The 12720-nt window shown below is 39.6% G+C and overlaps 1 protein-coding gene and 6 non-coding genes across 7 annotated transcripts; 1 reads left to right on the forward strand and 6 right to left on the reverse strand.

Annotated features, from left to right (window-relative positions):
• Positions 1 to 8187: 8187 nt before the first annotated feature.
• LOC144050303 (gonadotropin subunit beta-1-like) lies at positions 8188 to 9683 on the forward strand. The gene is made up of 3 exons (XM_077563427.1): positions 8188 to 8273; positions 9196 to 9379; positions 9489 to 9683. The coding sequence occupies exons 2-3, from the start codon at positions 9221 to 9223 to the stop codon at positions 9681 to 9683; spliced, it is 354 nt and encodes a 117-aa protein (XP_077419553.1). The 5' UTR covers positions 8188 to 8273; positions 9196 to 9220.
• Positions 9684 to 10125: 442 nt separating this feature from the next.
• trnaf-gaa (transfer RNA phenylalanine (anticodon GAA)) lies at positions 10126 to 10198 on the reverse strand. The gene has a single exon. It is a non-coding gene; the product is annotated as a tRNA-Phe (tRNA).
• Positions 10199 to 10444: 246 nt separating this feature from the next.
• Positions 10445 to 10517, reverse strand: trnaf-gaa (transfer RNA phenylalanine (anticodon GAA)). The gene has a single exon. It is a non-coding gene; the product is annotated as a tRNA-Phe (tRNA).
• Positions 10518 to 11430: 913 nt separating this feature from the next.
• On the reverse strand, positions 11431 to 11503 carry trnaf-gaa (transfer RNA phenylalanine (anticodon GAA)). The gene has a single exon. It is a non-coding gene; the product is annotated as a tRNA-Phe (tRNA).
• Positions 11504 to 11720: 217 nt separating this feature from the next.
• trnaf-gaa (transfer RNA phenylalanine (anticodon GAA)) lies at positions 11721 to 11793 on the reverse strand. Its single transcript has one exon. It is a non-coding gene; the product is annotated as a tRNA-Phe (tRNA).
• Positions 11794 to 12038: 245 nt separating this feature from the next.
• On the reverse strand, positions 12039 to 12111 carry trnaf-gaa (transfer RNA phenylalanine (anticodon GAA)). The gene has a single exon. It is a non-coding gene; the product is annotated as a tRNA-Phe (tRNA).
• Positions 12112 to 12327: 216 nt separating this feature from the next.
• trnaf-gaa (transfer RNA phenylalanine (anticodon GAA)) lies at positions 12328 to 12400 on the reverse strand. Its single transcript has one exon. It is a non-coding gene; the product is annotated as a tRNA-Phe (tRNA).
• Positions 12401 to 12720: the final 320 nt, after the last annotated feature.

Here is a 12720-nt window from a genome sequence, read left to right on the forward strand (position 1 = left end):
GCAAGAAGCTACAGCGCGTAGCATGCCGCTAGACTCTCAGCTCAAACTTTCGCTCTGAGTAAGTTCCAATGAATACCTGTCGCCATTTCCTTTCCTCCTCCCGTCCGTGAAGCTTTTTCAAACTGCGCGCGTGTGGAGGACACGACTAGTCAGTTCGTTCGTTCCCACCTCCCCAACATGGAGCAACGGTCCCACTCGCGCAGGCGTGCACGTGCTCTCTCTCACTCTGTCCTTCTCTCTCTCTCTCTCTCTCTCGCACCCTCTTTCGCACTCTCTCTCTCTCACCGTAGAAATTGTAATCCCTCGAAGTAATCCCTATTTTTAACTCTTTGACTGCCAGACGTTTTCAAAAACGGGTTGTCGCCAGTGCCAGCCGATTTAAGCATTTTGAGTGATCTTTCAAGGTCCACAGAAAATGTTGTGTTTGGACTATGGAAACACACATCCTACCAAATGAAAGATTGATCTCTCATCTTTCATCAGTTTCTACCTTATTCCGTTCTTCAGTAATCAACAATAGAAAATGGTTACTTTCATCGAAATTCTCTTTTTTGAAACAAAAAACGGAGAAAAAGAGCTTTTTGTGAAACGATGTTATTTCATGCACTCTATTGAATTGTACACTTCTTTTTGTCCATGAATGATGCCACAAACACCTAAATAGTGCTTTACTTCTGTAAAACGCTTTCACCAACAATGAAAAAGTGTTTTTTGATTGAAAAATGTTTTTTTTTCCATTCAACAGTGTAACAATTTGACAAAACAATTTCGCAAACTATTTACAAATGTGTGCAACTGTGGTACTACTTACAATTATGTGGATGTTTCAAATACAGTTTTTCTTTTTGTAACGCTCTCCTGCGTACAAGGAGATGCCAGGACTCGCACACAGTTTACTTTCACTTTCGCATTGGTCCGTTTTGCGTGCAAACGTTACACTTTCTTGACGGCCTTTTTTTCCGGGGAATGAAAAGCAAGTAGCAGACTGTACACACTTCCTCCGATGAATATGCATTGGACTTGGGGCATTCTCCGTCGTCCGATCGAACGTCCGCCTGTGCGTGCTCGGTTGCGCTCCGCGTTACGCCACCGTCATAGCCGCCGCGTCAGCGGTTCCAATTTCGCCGTCAAGCTCGGATTCACCTTCATCATCATCGATGATGACCATCGTCGTCATCAATGTACTCTTTTGGCGTTGGTCGATGCCTTTTGTCTTGTAAGTGTAGCGCTGCTTGCAAACGCTCGCCATTGCCCGTTTCCTCCTCCATCTAGCTCCATCTAACGTCTTCTACTGCCGCGTCAATGCTTTCCAACCACGGAGTCACCATCATCTTCATCATCGATGATGATCATCGTCGTCAACAATGTGCTCTTTTAGCGATGCTTTTGGTCTTTGAAAAAAACGGCTCTGGCGTGAGCTCCTCACGACCGGCCGCCATTTTTCCTTTGTTTTCCATTCTGATCTCCTGCTCGACGCTCTAGCTCCGCCTCTACTGACGCCCACCCGATCTTGTCAAAAGAGAGTCATCGCTGCCCTCTAGGGGCCAAAAATAGTCATTAGGCTCACGAGACCTGCTTAAAACTTTCAGGACAGCTCCGCAAGCCTTCCCAGCACCCGTTTCAAAAAAAAATAAAAATAAATGGGAGGACGTCTTTTAACGTCTTTGGCGCTCCTCCGTAGGTTTTTGCAGAACGTCATTTAACGTCTTTGGCAGTAAAAGAGTTAATAAAGGTACCTGTAATCTGATTACGTAACGGCGGTACATGTATTCCGTTACTCCCCAAGCCTGGTTATACAGACGCTCCCCAACTTACGAACGAGTTACGTTCCGAGCGATCGTTCGTAAGGTGAATTTGTTCGTAAGTTGCTTCAGTGCTATATTTTGTATTATAATTTATGTTTAAAGAGAATATGTACAGTACTGTACTACGTACAGTATGTTAGAGAGAGAGAGCGAGAGACACACACAGTATGTACATGTACGTAATAAGATAAATAAAATTAAGTTTAACTTACTTTTGGAAGATGTACTCGATGCTTAAGGATTTGATGGAGGAAGAGGAGGATTTTATATCATGAGAGGTTCTTCGTCGTCGCTGGAATCGGCTTCAAAAGTTACTTCCTCCTCCGTAACTTCAATGTAGGAAGAAGTTGAGGGTCGCGGAGAAGAAGATGAGGGTTGATGAGTATCTTCCTTGGAGGATTTACTAGAAACTGGCCGAAAGAAGCGATCTAACTACGATTGCACAGTTTTCTTCTTTTTTCATCATAAATGATGCGGTAGCACTGTATGGCATCATTCAATTGATTTGCAACCTTTGTGCAACGTTCAATATTTGGGTCTTGCTGCTCGAAGAGTGCAATGGCTTTATCTATGAGCGACAGGCGTTTCTTCTTCTTCCTCCTCATCGACACGTTGCTGAGCCTCCAATGCTGGGTGAGCTCTCACAGCGCCAAGCGTCGGTATTAGCGGCGGAAAGAAGCACTACAGTACTCGGAAAAAGGTGCGCAATAAAAAATCTAACTTACAGCATCTCTTTCCGAACATTTTTTGACATCCGCGCATGCGCGCAGACATGTTCGTATGTACCGTTGTTCGTAACTCGAATGTTCGTAAGTAGGGGAGCGTCTGTATACACTACTCTTCTTCACCCACAACACCAATTGCACTCACCAATATCCCCCTCACTGAAACCCCTACAGACCACAATAATCACTACCATCCTCGGTGTACAGTTTCCCGATTTTTACCTTCACAAGCAGACGCTTTTCCCACACATACACAAACAAAACATTTTTAACAGTAACAATCTTTTATACGTCAACACTTCTTTTACTTGTGACCATGAGCGCACGTCCGTCCGTCCGTCCGTCCGGCACAAACATTAAACTGGCTGCGCTGAACGTGCGCTCTCTTTTAAATGAAACTTTTATTATAAATGACCTGATTTTAGACAACAACCTTGAAGGTATTCTTTTATCAAGACATGGCTCGTCACAGATGCCCCAGTTGCTCTCACCGAGGCTTGGCCATCAAATTTTAACTTTTTATTTTCTAACAGGGATGGTAAACGTGGAGGTGGGACCGCATCCATTCTGATAGTTACTTTAGCTTCAAGAGAAGTTATTTATCGTTTGAATATCATGCCTTTGTTTTTAGAAATCCTCCTATTGTCTGTGTTTTAGTTTACAGACCTCCCCATCACTCCATTTCTTTTATTAGTGAGTTTTCAGAGTTTTTATCAATTTTATATAGTACTTACAAAATAATTTTAATAACTGGCGATTTTAATGTGCACGTCGACAATATCTCGGACCCACTGTCCAGAGAATTTTTAAACCTTTTAAACTGCCTTGATTTTAAGCAGCGTGTCACACAGCCGACTCACAACAGAGGACAGACACACTTTGGACTTGGTCATAACCTATGGCCTGTCTGTTGGTGTGTCCTCTGTCGTTGACTTGGCTGTGTCTGACCACTATTGTGTATTTTCTTAACATTGCCACGTCATCAGGAGGCCCCGGTGAGAACAGTGAGGAAACACTACCTAACTTCTGAGGTGGCTCTAAATTTGATTGAGAATTTTAAAAGAATCCCTGCTGCCATTTTACCTGCTCCATGTGATTTTATGTTGATAATTTAATAGGATTTTAAAAACAACTCTGGATGAAGTAGCTCCACTTTAACCAAAACTATAAAAAAAATTAAAGACTATTCTCCCGTGGAGAAATCATGAGATCAAAAAATCCAAAAGAAAGTGCTGAAAGGAAGTGGAGAAAAAGTAAACTTTCAGTTCATTATGAAATATTACGTGAACAACTCAAATCCTACAATTAAGCAGTCAAACAGGCAAGAACATCATATTTCTCAAATCTAATGGCAGTTAATACAAAAAAAAACTAAATGTATTTTCTCCACCTCCAATCCGGATTTTAAAAAGCAACACCGACGCCAACAAATGCTCTCTGTGAGGGTTTAACAGACCACTTCAGAAGTGAAATTGATGGCATTAGGTCCTGTCTTTTAGCTTATCAAAATACAAGTTTAAATAAACCTGGACAGTTACTTTTATCTGAGGAAACACTGGAAAGTTTTGCCCTGGTTGATGCAAGGACACTTGGTCGAGTTTTCTCCCAGGTCAACCCAACAACCTGCCTTTTATAATCAATCCCCACATCACTTTTAAGGACATTTTATGGATTTTTTGAGGAACAAATTTTAAACATAGTCAATTGCTCTCTTCAGACAAGTGTCTTTCCTGCCGCCTTTAAAACGGCGGTGGTGAAGCCCCTTCTGAAGAAAAGCAATTTGGACTCCAGCATTTGTAATAATTACGACCTGTATCCAATGTACCGTTTTTAAGTAAGATTTGAGGAAAAAAATGTTTTTATACAATTAAATTACTTTTTTAGATACAAATACAATTTTAGAGAACCATCAGTCTGGTTTTAGGATGAACCATAGTTACAGAGACTGCCCTTTTAACTCATTCAATGCGATTGGCGGCTATAGACGTCAAAAATTCATTTGAACTATTTCTATTAGTTTAACTTTTTTTTTTTCACTTTTGTTAACAAGAGTATGAAAACCTAGAAGAGAATTACTGTACATTTAGGACAGATGTAAAATGTGTGATTAATCGTGAGTCTATTGAAGTCATGCGATTAATTACAATTGTAATCGTCTGACGCCCCTAATTTTTAAGAATTAATTTGACTGACGCCCTAATTTTTAATAATCTTTTCTTTAAAAAAACAAAACAAAAAAAAAGATCATTTTAAATTAAATGTCTAGGTTTTCATACTCTTGTTAACAAAAGTGGAAAAAAATGTTAAACTAATAGAAATAGTTCAAATTAATTTTTGACGTTTATAGCTGTCAATGGCAGTGAATGAGTTAAAGATTTTAAATGATATCAGGTTTAATGGAGACCTGAAAAACGTACAGTCTTGGATTTAAGTGCTGCTTTTGATACGGTAGATCGCCACATTTGATTAAACAGACTTAGAAGCCTGGTGGGCATCTCTGGTACTGCTTTTAACTGTTTTTATTCCAATCTCAAAGATAGATATTTCTTTGTAGGTATGGATATATGTTCCTCTGGAACCCGTGGAATTAAATGTGGGATTCCCCAAGGTTCAATTTTAGGCCCATTACTTTTTCATCTTTGCATGCTTTCCCTTGGGGACGTCATCAGGAGACACGGTGTCAACTTTCACAGTTACGCTGACGATACACAGCTGTACATCGCCGTGTCTCCTGATGACTTGGGGCCTATTGGCACCCTTTTAAATTGTATTTTAGATATTAAGTCATGGATGGCAGTACATTTCCTGCAGCTCAACCAGGACAAAACAGAGGTTTTAATCATCGGTCCTGAAGGTCAGAGAGATAAACTTTTACCAAAACTACAAGATTTTAAACCCTCACAATTTGTGAAGAACTTGGGCGTCATTTTTTACTCTGAGCTTAGTTTTATTTCTCATATTAAAAATGTAGCCAAGATCGCTTTTTACCATCTTAAGAATATTGCCACAGTCCGCCCGTTTCTCTCGCAGGCCAACATGGAGGTGCTGATGCATGCTTTTATTTCCTGTCGCTTAGATTACTGTAATGCCCTGCTCTCTGGTCTTCCTAAAAAGAATATTTCAAGCCTACAGCTATTTCAGTCTTCAGCTGCACATGTGCTGATGGGGACCAGAGGGTGGGAGCACATTACACCAGTTTTAAAATCGCTGCATTGGCTCCCCGTGTGCTTCAGGATTGATTTTAAGGTCAGATCCACCACACCAGCATCTATCGAAACTCAGACACAAAAAAAGAAAAAAAAAAAGGATTGATTTTAAGGTGCTTTTAGTTTAGTTTAGTTTTTAAATGTCTTAATGGTCTTTTGCCATCTTATTTATCTGACCTGCTTTTACGGTATCACTTCTCGCGGCTCCTGAGGTTTAAAGTAACTGTACCTAGGATGAGGACCAAAACTCACGGTGAGGCTGCATTTTCCCACTATGGTCCTCACCTACAGTATGGAATAGCCTGCCGGAGGGCATCAGGTCCGCAAAGACTATTGATGTTTTCAAGAGGAGGCTCAAGACTCACCTTTTTGGTTTGGCATTTAAATAATCTTTTCTTTTCTTTTCTTTTTTTACCCCCTTTCTTTCTTTCTTTCTTTCTTTTTAAAGCATTTTGTCTTTTAGCTTTGTTTTTACCTTTAATTCTGTTTTCTTCTAGTGTTTAACTGTTTTCTTTTAGCATTGAACTGTTTTTATTTGGTTGTTACTAAGTTTTTAGCTCCAGTGTTTCCTCATGGGGGACCCTGCGCACTGGGAGGGATGGTCGTCCTGGGGGCCTCTTGGCCCAGAGGGACTGGGATGCGTTTCACTCTTGGCGGGCCGCAGCCAATCTGGGCCGGGGTTCTCTGGGATGACATTGCTCCCTGTGGTCGTTGGCTGTCATCCCTCTTGGGTGCCTTTCCTCACAGGGTTTTTCGTGGCCCCTCCTTGTTGTGGTGTGTGTGCGTGCGTGCGCGTGCGTGCGTGCTTTTGTCTTGTGCTTTTTCCCAGGTGTTTCCCCACAATGGTAGTTAACCATTTATTGTATTATGGATGTTTTAATTGTTCAGCACCTTGAGTTGCGTTTTAATGTATAAAAAGTGCTATATAAATAAAGTTTGATTGATTGATAATTGGTGTCATCTTTGAGCAAACTTTTGTATATCATTTAAAGGGAAACATTCTTTACAATAATCTGTTCTATGCTGCCCCACTAGTCTAAATACGGTATTTTGGTTAATATTGTGTTAGTGGAATGTGCAGCAAAATCCAGCCGTTTTTGTCCATCTCAGGTGGTGGCCATTTTGTCACTTACTGTCACAGTTGCTCAGCGCTCAGACAACGACCAATCACAGCTCACCTGTTTTCTGACGCTGAGCTGTGATTGGTTGTTACCTGAGACTTCAGCAACTGTGATGTCATTTTCACTTGACAGCAAGAGGCAAAATGTCCGCCTTCTGATATTGATAAAATGGCTGGATTTTGCTGCACATTTCACTAACACAAGTTGCTCAGCGCTCAGGCAACAACCAATCACAGCTCACCTGTTTTCTGAAGCTGAGCTGTGATTGGTTGTTACCTGAGGCTTGAGCAACTGTGATGTCATCTTCAGTCGACAGTAAGTGGCAAAATGGCCACCACCTGAGATGGATAAAAAAACAAACAGAATGTCATGTTTAAACTAGTGAGGTCACATAGAACATATTACTGTCATGAAATGTTTAAGGCTGACTTTCTCTTTAAGTTAAATGTCTTGAGGTCAGGCAGTGTCCTCTCTTTTGGAAATCAAAATATTGTCAACCTTATTTAGCTACCGACATTTGACTGTAGCTTGCTTGTTCCTGGTGAGTAACTTCAGCTACATTGAATGAAGAATAGCTCATAGCTTAACTCACTACAATTTACAAGGGGCATGCTCATAACTGCAAACTTACTGTTCTGACTAGAGAAATTGCACACCTTAAACTATAACCAAGCATGTTTAAGCTGAAAAGAAACAGAACACCCATCCATTTTCTTGAACACATATTCGCATGAGGGTTTCAGGTGAGTTAAAGCTAATGTTTTAGGAAAGAAGAGGGGTTAACTCCCGCCAATATTTGGAGAGTATGTGGGAGCCAGCCAAAAAGCAAGGAGAAAGCACACACCAGCAGCACAAGAAGAACATGAAAACCCAGAACCTCAGAAGGAAAATGTGCTTAATAACGTAATCCGCCATGCTACCACCAAAACACATTGTTGTGAAATATAAAAAGTAAACTTGCTGTGGGAAAGTAGTGTGTTTGTTGATCACAGTTGAGAAAAAATGGCCAACGGATCAAGAGTTCCTAATGACATTACCAAAACAAAGGAATAAGAACTCATTGAGTGATTACTAGTGAATTCTTGGGGTTTTCCATTTTCTGTGGGAGCAGATGGCAAGTTTGTTTTTCTGTGGTTGGTCCAAACCTTCCAAGAGATACGATCCACTCCTCCTACATACACGTAGGAGGAAAGGCCTTACCTGATGTGGTAATGGAAAAAAAGGAGGATTTACCATGTCAATGCTTGGACGAAACAAATGGAAAAACAACACAGAGCTAAAGATGACCAGATTAAGATAATTTACTTTAAGGGCAGCCTTATTTAAGAGTGTGGGGAGAGCCAAAGGACCATACGTGTTTTAGACATTTAGACATCAGGAGGACGTTCTAAGCGCTTTCTAAAGCCACTTCAAAAGGTATGATTTTGGTGAGACTCGTGGTGAAATTTGATTATCACATAATTATTTTAATCAGAGCAATAACAGGTATCTCAATAGCGCATGGAGAATGTACTTTTTCTTTTTTTTATGAATGTTAAATGTGTGTGCCATGTGTGTATTAAACTCTGCATGTTTTTTGGACATCTTAATGAATTTGAAATCTTTTATGCATCCAGATATTTAAAATTCAAGTAAATTGGTATTAGGTCATGCTGACTGTAAAACAAAGGTTGGTTTTGTCATCACACGCAAGCGAATGCGTGAAAAGTCAACAGATGCTGACGTTATTTTGTTCAGATCCTATCAGAATTTTAAAGGCTGTTTTCTTGAGATTTACTGTTCACATGATTTGGAAAGTATTTTCTTAAATTTGTGAAAGACCTGAATTATTTCCCTTTAAGACAATTCAAAATATTTTAAATTTATATTTACAATTATTCAATTTGAATTATGAAAATATTTTCATCTCATCCTTGCTGAATGTCAATGTCCTTGACATTAAAGAAGAATAGATGTTCCATAATTAATCGATATCGGATTGAACTGCAGTGAATTTGATTGAATCGGGAAAAATATAGATTGAATCAATACCCAGCCTTATTATTAACTAAGAGCCAATGAGGAGCCAGGAATTGTGATTGAAGCTTCTCAAATCAAGAAACCATTAAAAACAGGATTCTGGATTTAGAGCAAACAAGACATTACAGTTATGTGTGTATTCTTTGGATGTTTGATGTTTCTACAGTGGGAAAAAAAAGCATTAGGCTATCTGACTAAACATTAACAGCTCTAAACGATTTCCCCCCATTGTTTCAGATTACAAAAATTGTTAGCTATCACTGAGATGTTCTTACATGCCATCTTTTAATGTCATACGCCTGATCCCCTCTTATGGCAGACGCCTGTGCTGCACTTATCGAAGGATGCAGCTAGTTGTCATGGCAACAGTGCTGGCGCTGGCAGGTGCCAGTAAGCATTGCAGTTCCGGCTGCTCCCTGAAAAATGTTAGCATCCCCGTGGAGAGCTGTGGCATAACTGAATGGGTCTACACCACCATATGTGAAGGATATTGCTACAATGAGGTATTGCCAAGTTCTAAATGTTAATGACAGTTAAGCGTGAACTTGATTGCTTATTTTAGAGAATTGTCATAGTATCACAAACAACTGTAAGATACTGTTCTGTCCACAGGATCCAGTCTACATGTCCCCTGGGAAACGGGCTGAACAGAAAGTCTGCAATGATAAGTGGACCACCTACGAAGTGAAATACATCAGCGGTTGTCCAGAGGGTGTTAGCTACCCTGTGGCCAAAGACTGCAAGTGTAATTCATGTGATGAAGACAACACAGACTGTGGACGTGTTTCTTCAATCAGCTGTTTTTAAAACTCTTTTCATTTGAGTCTTGAAAAGGAAAAAAAAAAGTATGTTTCTGCATTTAAATGTGAAAAAAAAATCAAACTTCAACTGGTTTCATTGTGTAAATGATCACAGAAATGTCAGTAAATTGTAGTCATACATCAGATTTACCCCCATTTTTCATGGAAAATGTATACAATATTAGAGGTTGATTAGATTTTCGAGAATTTTTTTGGGGTTTCCTGTGCATTTCAATGAGGGTCAATTATGCACGGATTTTCACAATTTGTGGGTCAGGCGAATAGTGGGGTTCTGATGTATAATTTTAATCTGTAATATCATTCATTCACCACTAGATGGTCGATGAGGAAGAAGAGCTTACTACTATATAGACATTAAACAAACTGGAACAAGTGTCTAAATGGCTTTGCATAAAACAAAGGCTTTGTGTGAAACCACTGCTCTGATCTGCCGAAACCCGGGATCGAACCAGGGACCTTTAGATCTTCAGTCTAACGCTCTCCCAACTGAGCTATTTCAGCTTTGGAAGAATTTTTAGCTCTGAGCGGCTCACTCAACCAACGCCTGGAACAGGGAAATTATGTATGAGTTGATATCAGAAAAAACTTTGTTAAAATATGAAGGACAAAGTCAGTGTACTAGTGAGCTGAAGTGTCTTTCTATTTAGGAAGAAGAGCTTTCTATTATAAAGACAATAAACAAAGTGAGCAAGTGTCTAAATTGCTTCGCATAGAACTAAGGCTTCATGTGAAACCACTGCTCTTATCTGCCGAAACCCGGGATCGAACCAGGGACCTTTAGATGTTCAGTCTATCGCTCTCCCAACTGAGCTATTTCGGCTTTTGAAGAATTTTGGCTCTGAGCGGCTCACTCAACCAACGCCTGGAACAGGGAAATTATGTATGAGTTGATTTCAGAAAATACTTTGTTAAAATATGAAGGACAAAGTCAGTGTACTAGTGAGCTGAAGTGTCTTTCTATTTAGGAAGAAGAGCTTTCTACTATTGAAAGATATTATCACATTTTTAATACCTAATTTCATATATCAACTATTGTTACACATTATGAACATTTTAATTCTTCAGATTAACCTATAAGAAATATTTTGTGTCCTGTGCAGAGCAGATGGTGTTGATTTCGGTATAATCTGACCTAAACTGGGTCATATTATTTAGTCTAAAAAAGTTTCTTCTCAGCGCTTTGTACACGCACATTTCGGTCTTGAAAACAAAATTTGCTTTGAAATAACACACACATACTCTTTACTTTCTTCATCAGTCACGGCCACCGTAAATTTGGTTCAACTTGTTTGTGAGATTTTGCTATGGGAAAATCCTTCAACTATATAACACATTCTGTCTCAAAAACATCCACCTGACCTTGTTTACGCCATCTGCTCACGGAAAAGTACCAGAGAGTATGTTTAGTCTATAAATGAAAAGGAGGAGGTCTTTTTAACTATAAGAAGCTATTGTACACGTAGAAGAGCACATTTGACGCTCTGAAATCCCACGTTCTTTAAGTGATGAAATCGGAAGCTGTTATCTGTCCAGAGATTCTCTGTTTTTTTATTAAATCATTCTTGCAAAAGGTGTATTTTTCTTACATTAAATCTATCCTCATTTTTGGAACAAGCAAAGAGGACAAAATTCGTCAAAAATCCTCTTCACTATAAAGACAACAAACAAAGTGAGCAAGTGTCTAAATGGCTTCGCATAGAACTAAGGATTCATGTGAAACCACTGCTCTTATCTGCCGAAACCCAGGATCGAACCAGGGACCTTTAGATCTTCAGTCTAACACTCTCCCAACTGAGCTATTTCGGCTTTTTGTTTTTGGAGCGGCTCACTCAACCAACACCTGGATCAGGGAACGTGTATAAGTTGATTACAGATAATACTTTGTTAAAGTACAAAGGGAGTTGAAGTGTCTTTTTATTGAGGAAGAAGAGCTTACTACTAAATAGACAATAAACAAACTGGAACAAGTGTCTAAATGGCTTTGCATAAAACGAAGGATTTGTGTGAAACCACTGCTCTGATCTGCCGAAACCCGGGATCGAACCAGGGACCTTTAGATCTTCAGTCTAACGCTCTCCCAACTGAGCTATTTCGGCTTTTGAAGAATTTTTGCTCTGAGCGGCTCACTCAACCAATGCCTGGAACAGGGAAATTATGTATGAGTTGATTTCAGAAAATACTTTGTTAAAATATGAAGCACAAAGTCAGTGTACTAGTGAGCTGAAGTGTCTTTCTATTTAGGAAGAAGAGCTTTCTATTATAAAGACAATAAACAAAGTGAGCAAGTGTCTAAATTGCTTCGCATAGAACTAAGGCTTCATGTGAAACCACTGCTCTTATCTGCCAAAACCCAGGATCGAACCAGGGACCTTTAGATCTTCAGTCTAACGCTCTCCCAACTGAGCTATTTCGGCTTTTTGCTTTGGAGCGGCTCACTCAACCAACACCTGTATCAGGGAACGTGTATAAGTTGATTACAGATATTACTTTGTTAAAGCACAAAGTCAGTTGAAGTGTCTTTTTATTGAGGAAGAAGAGCTTACTACTAAAAAGACAATAAACAAACTGCAACAAGTGTCTAAATGGCTTTGCATAAAACAAAGGCTTTGTGTGAAACCACTGCTCTGATCTGCCGAAACCCGGGATCGAACCAGGGACCTTTAGATCTTCAGTCTAACGCTCTCCCAGCTGAGCTATTTCGGCTTTTGAAGAATTTTGGCTCTGAGCGGCTCACTCAACCAACGCCTGGAACAGGGAAATTATGTATGAGTTGATTTCAGAAAATACTTTGTTGAAATATGAAGGACAAAGTCAGTGTACTAGTGAGCTGAAGTGTCTTTCTATTTAGGAAGAAGAGCTTTCTACTATTGAAAGATATTATCACATTTTTAATACCTAATTTCATATATCAACTATTGTTACACATTATGAACATTTTAATTCTTCAGATTAACCTATAAGAAATATTTTGTGTCCTGTGCAGAGCAGATGGTGTTGATTTCGGTATAATCTGACCTAAACTG

This window comes from Vanacampus margaritifer, chromosome 4 (assembly GCF_051991255.1).
Source record: "Vanacampus margaritifer isolate UIUO_Vmar chromosome 4, RoL_Vmar_1.0, whole genome shotgun sequence".
NCBI classification, from domain to species: Eukaryota; Metazoa; Chordata; class Actinopteri; order Syngnathiformes; family Syngnathidae; genus Vanacampus; species Vanacampus margaritifer.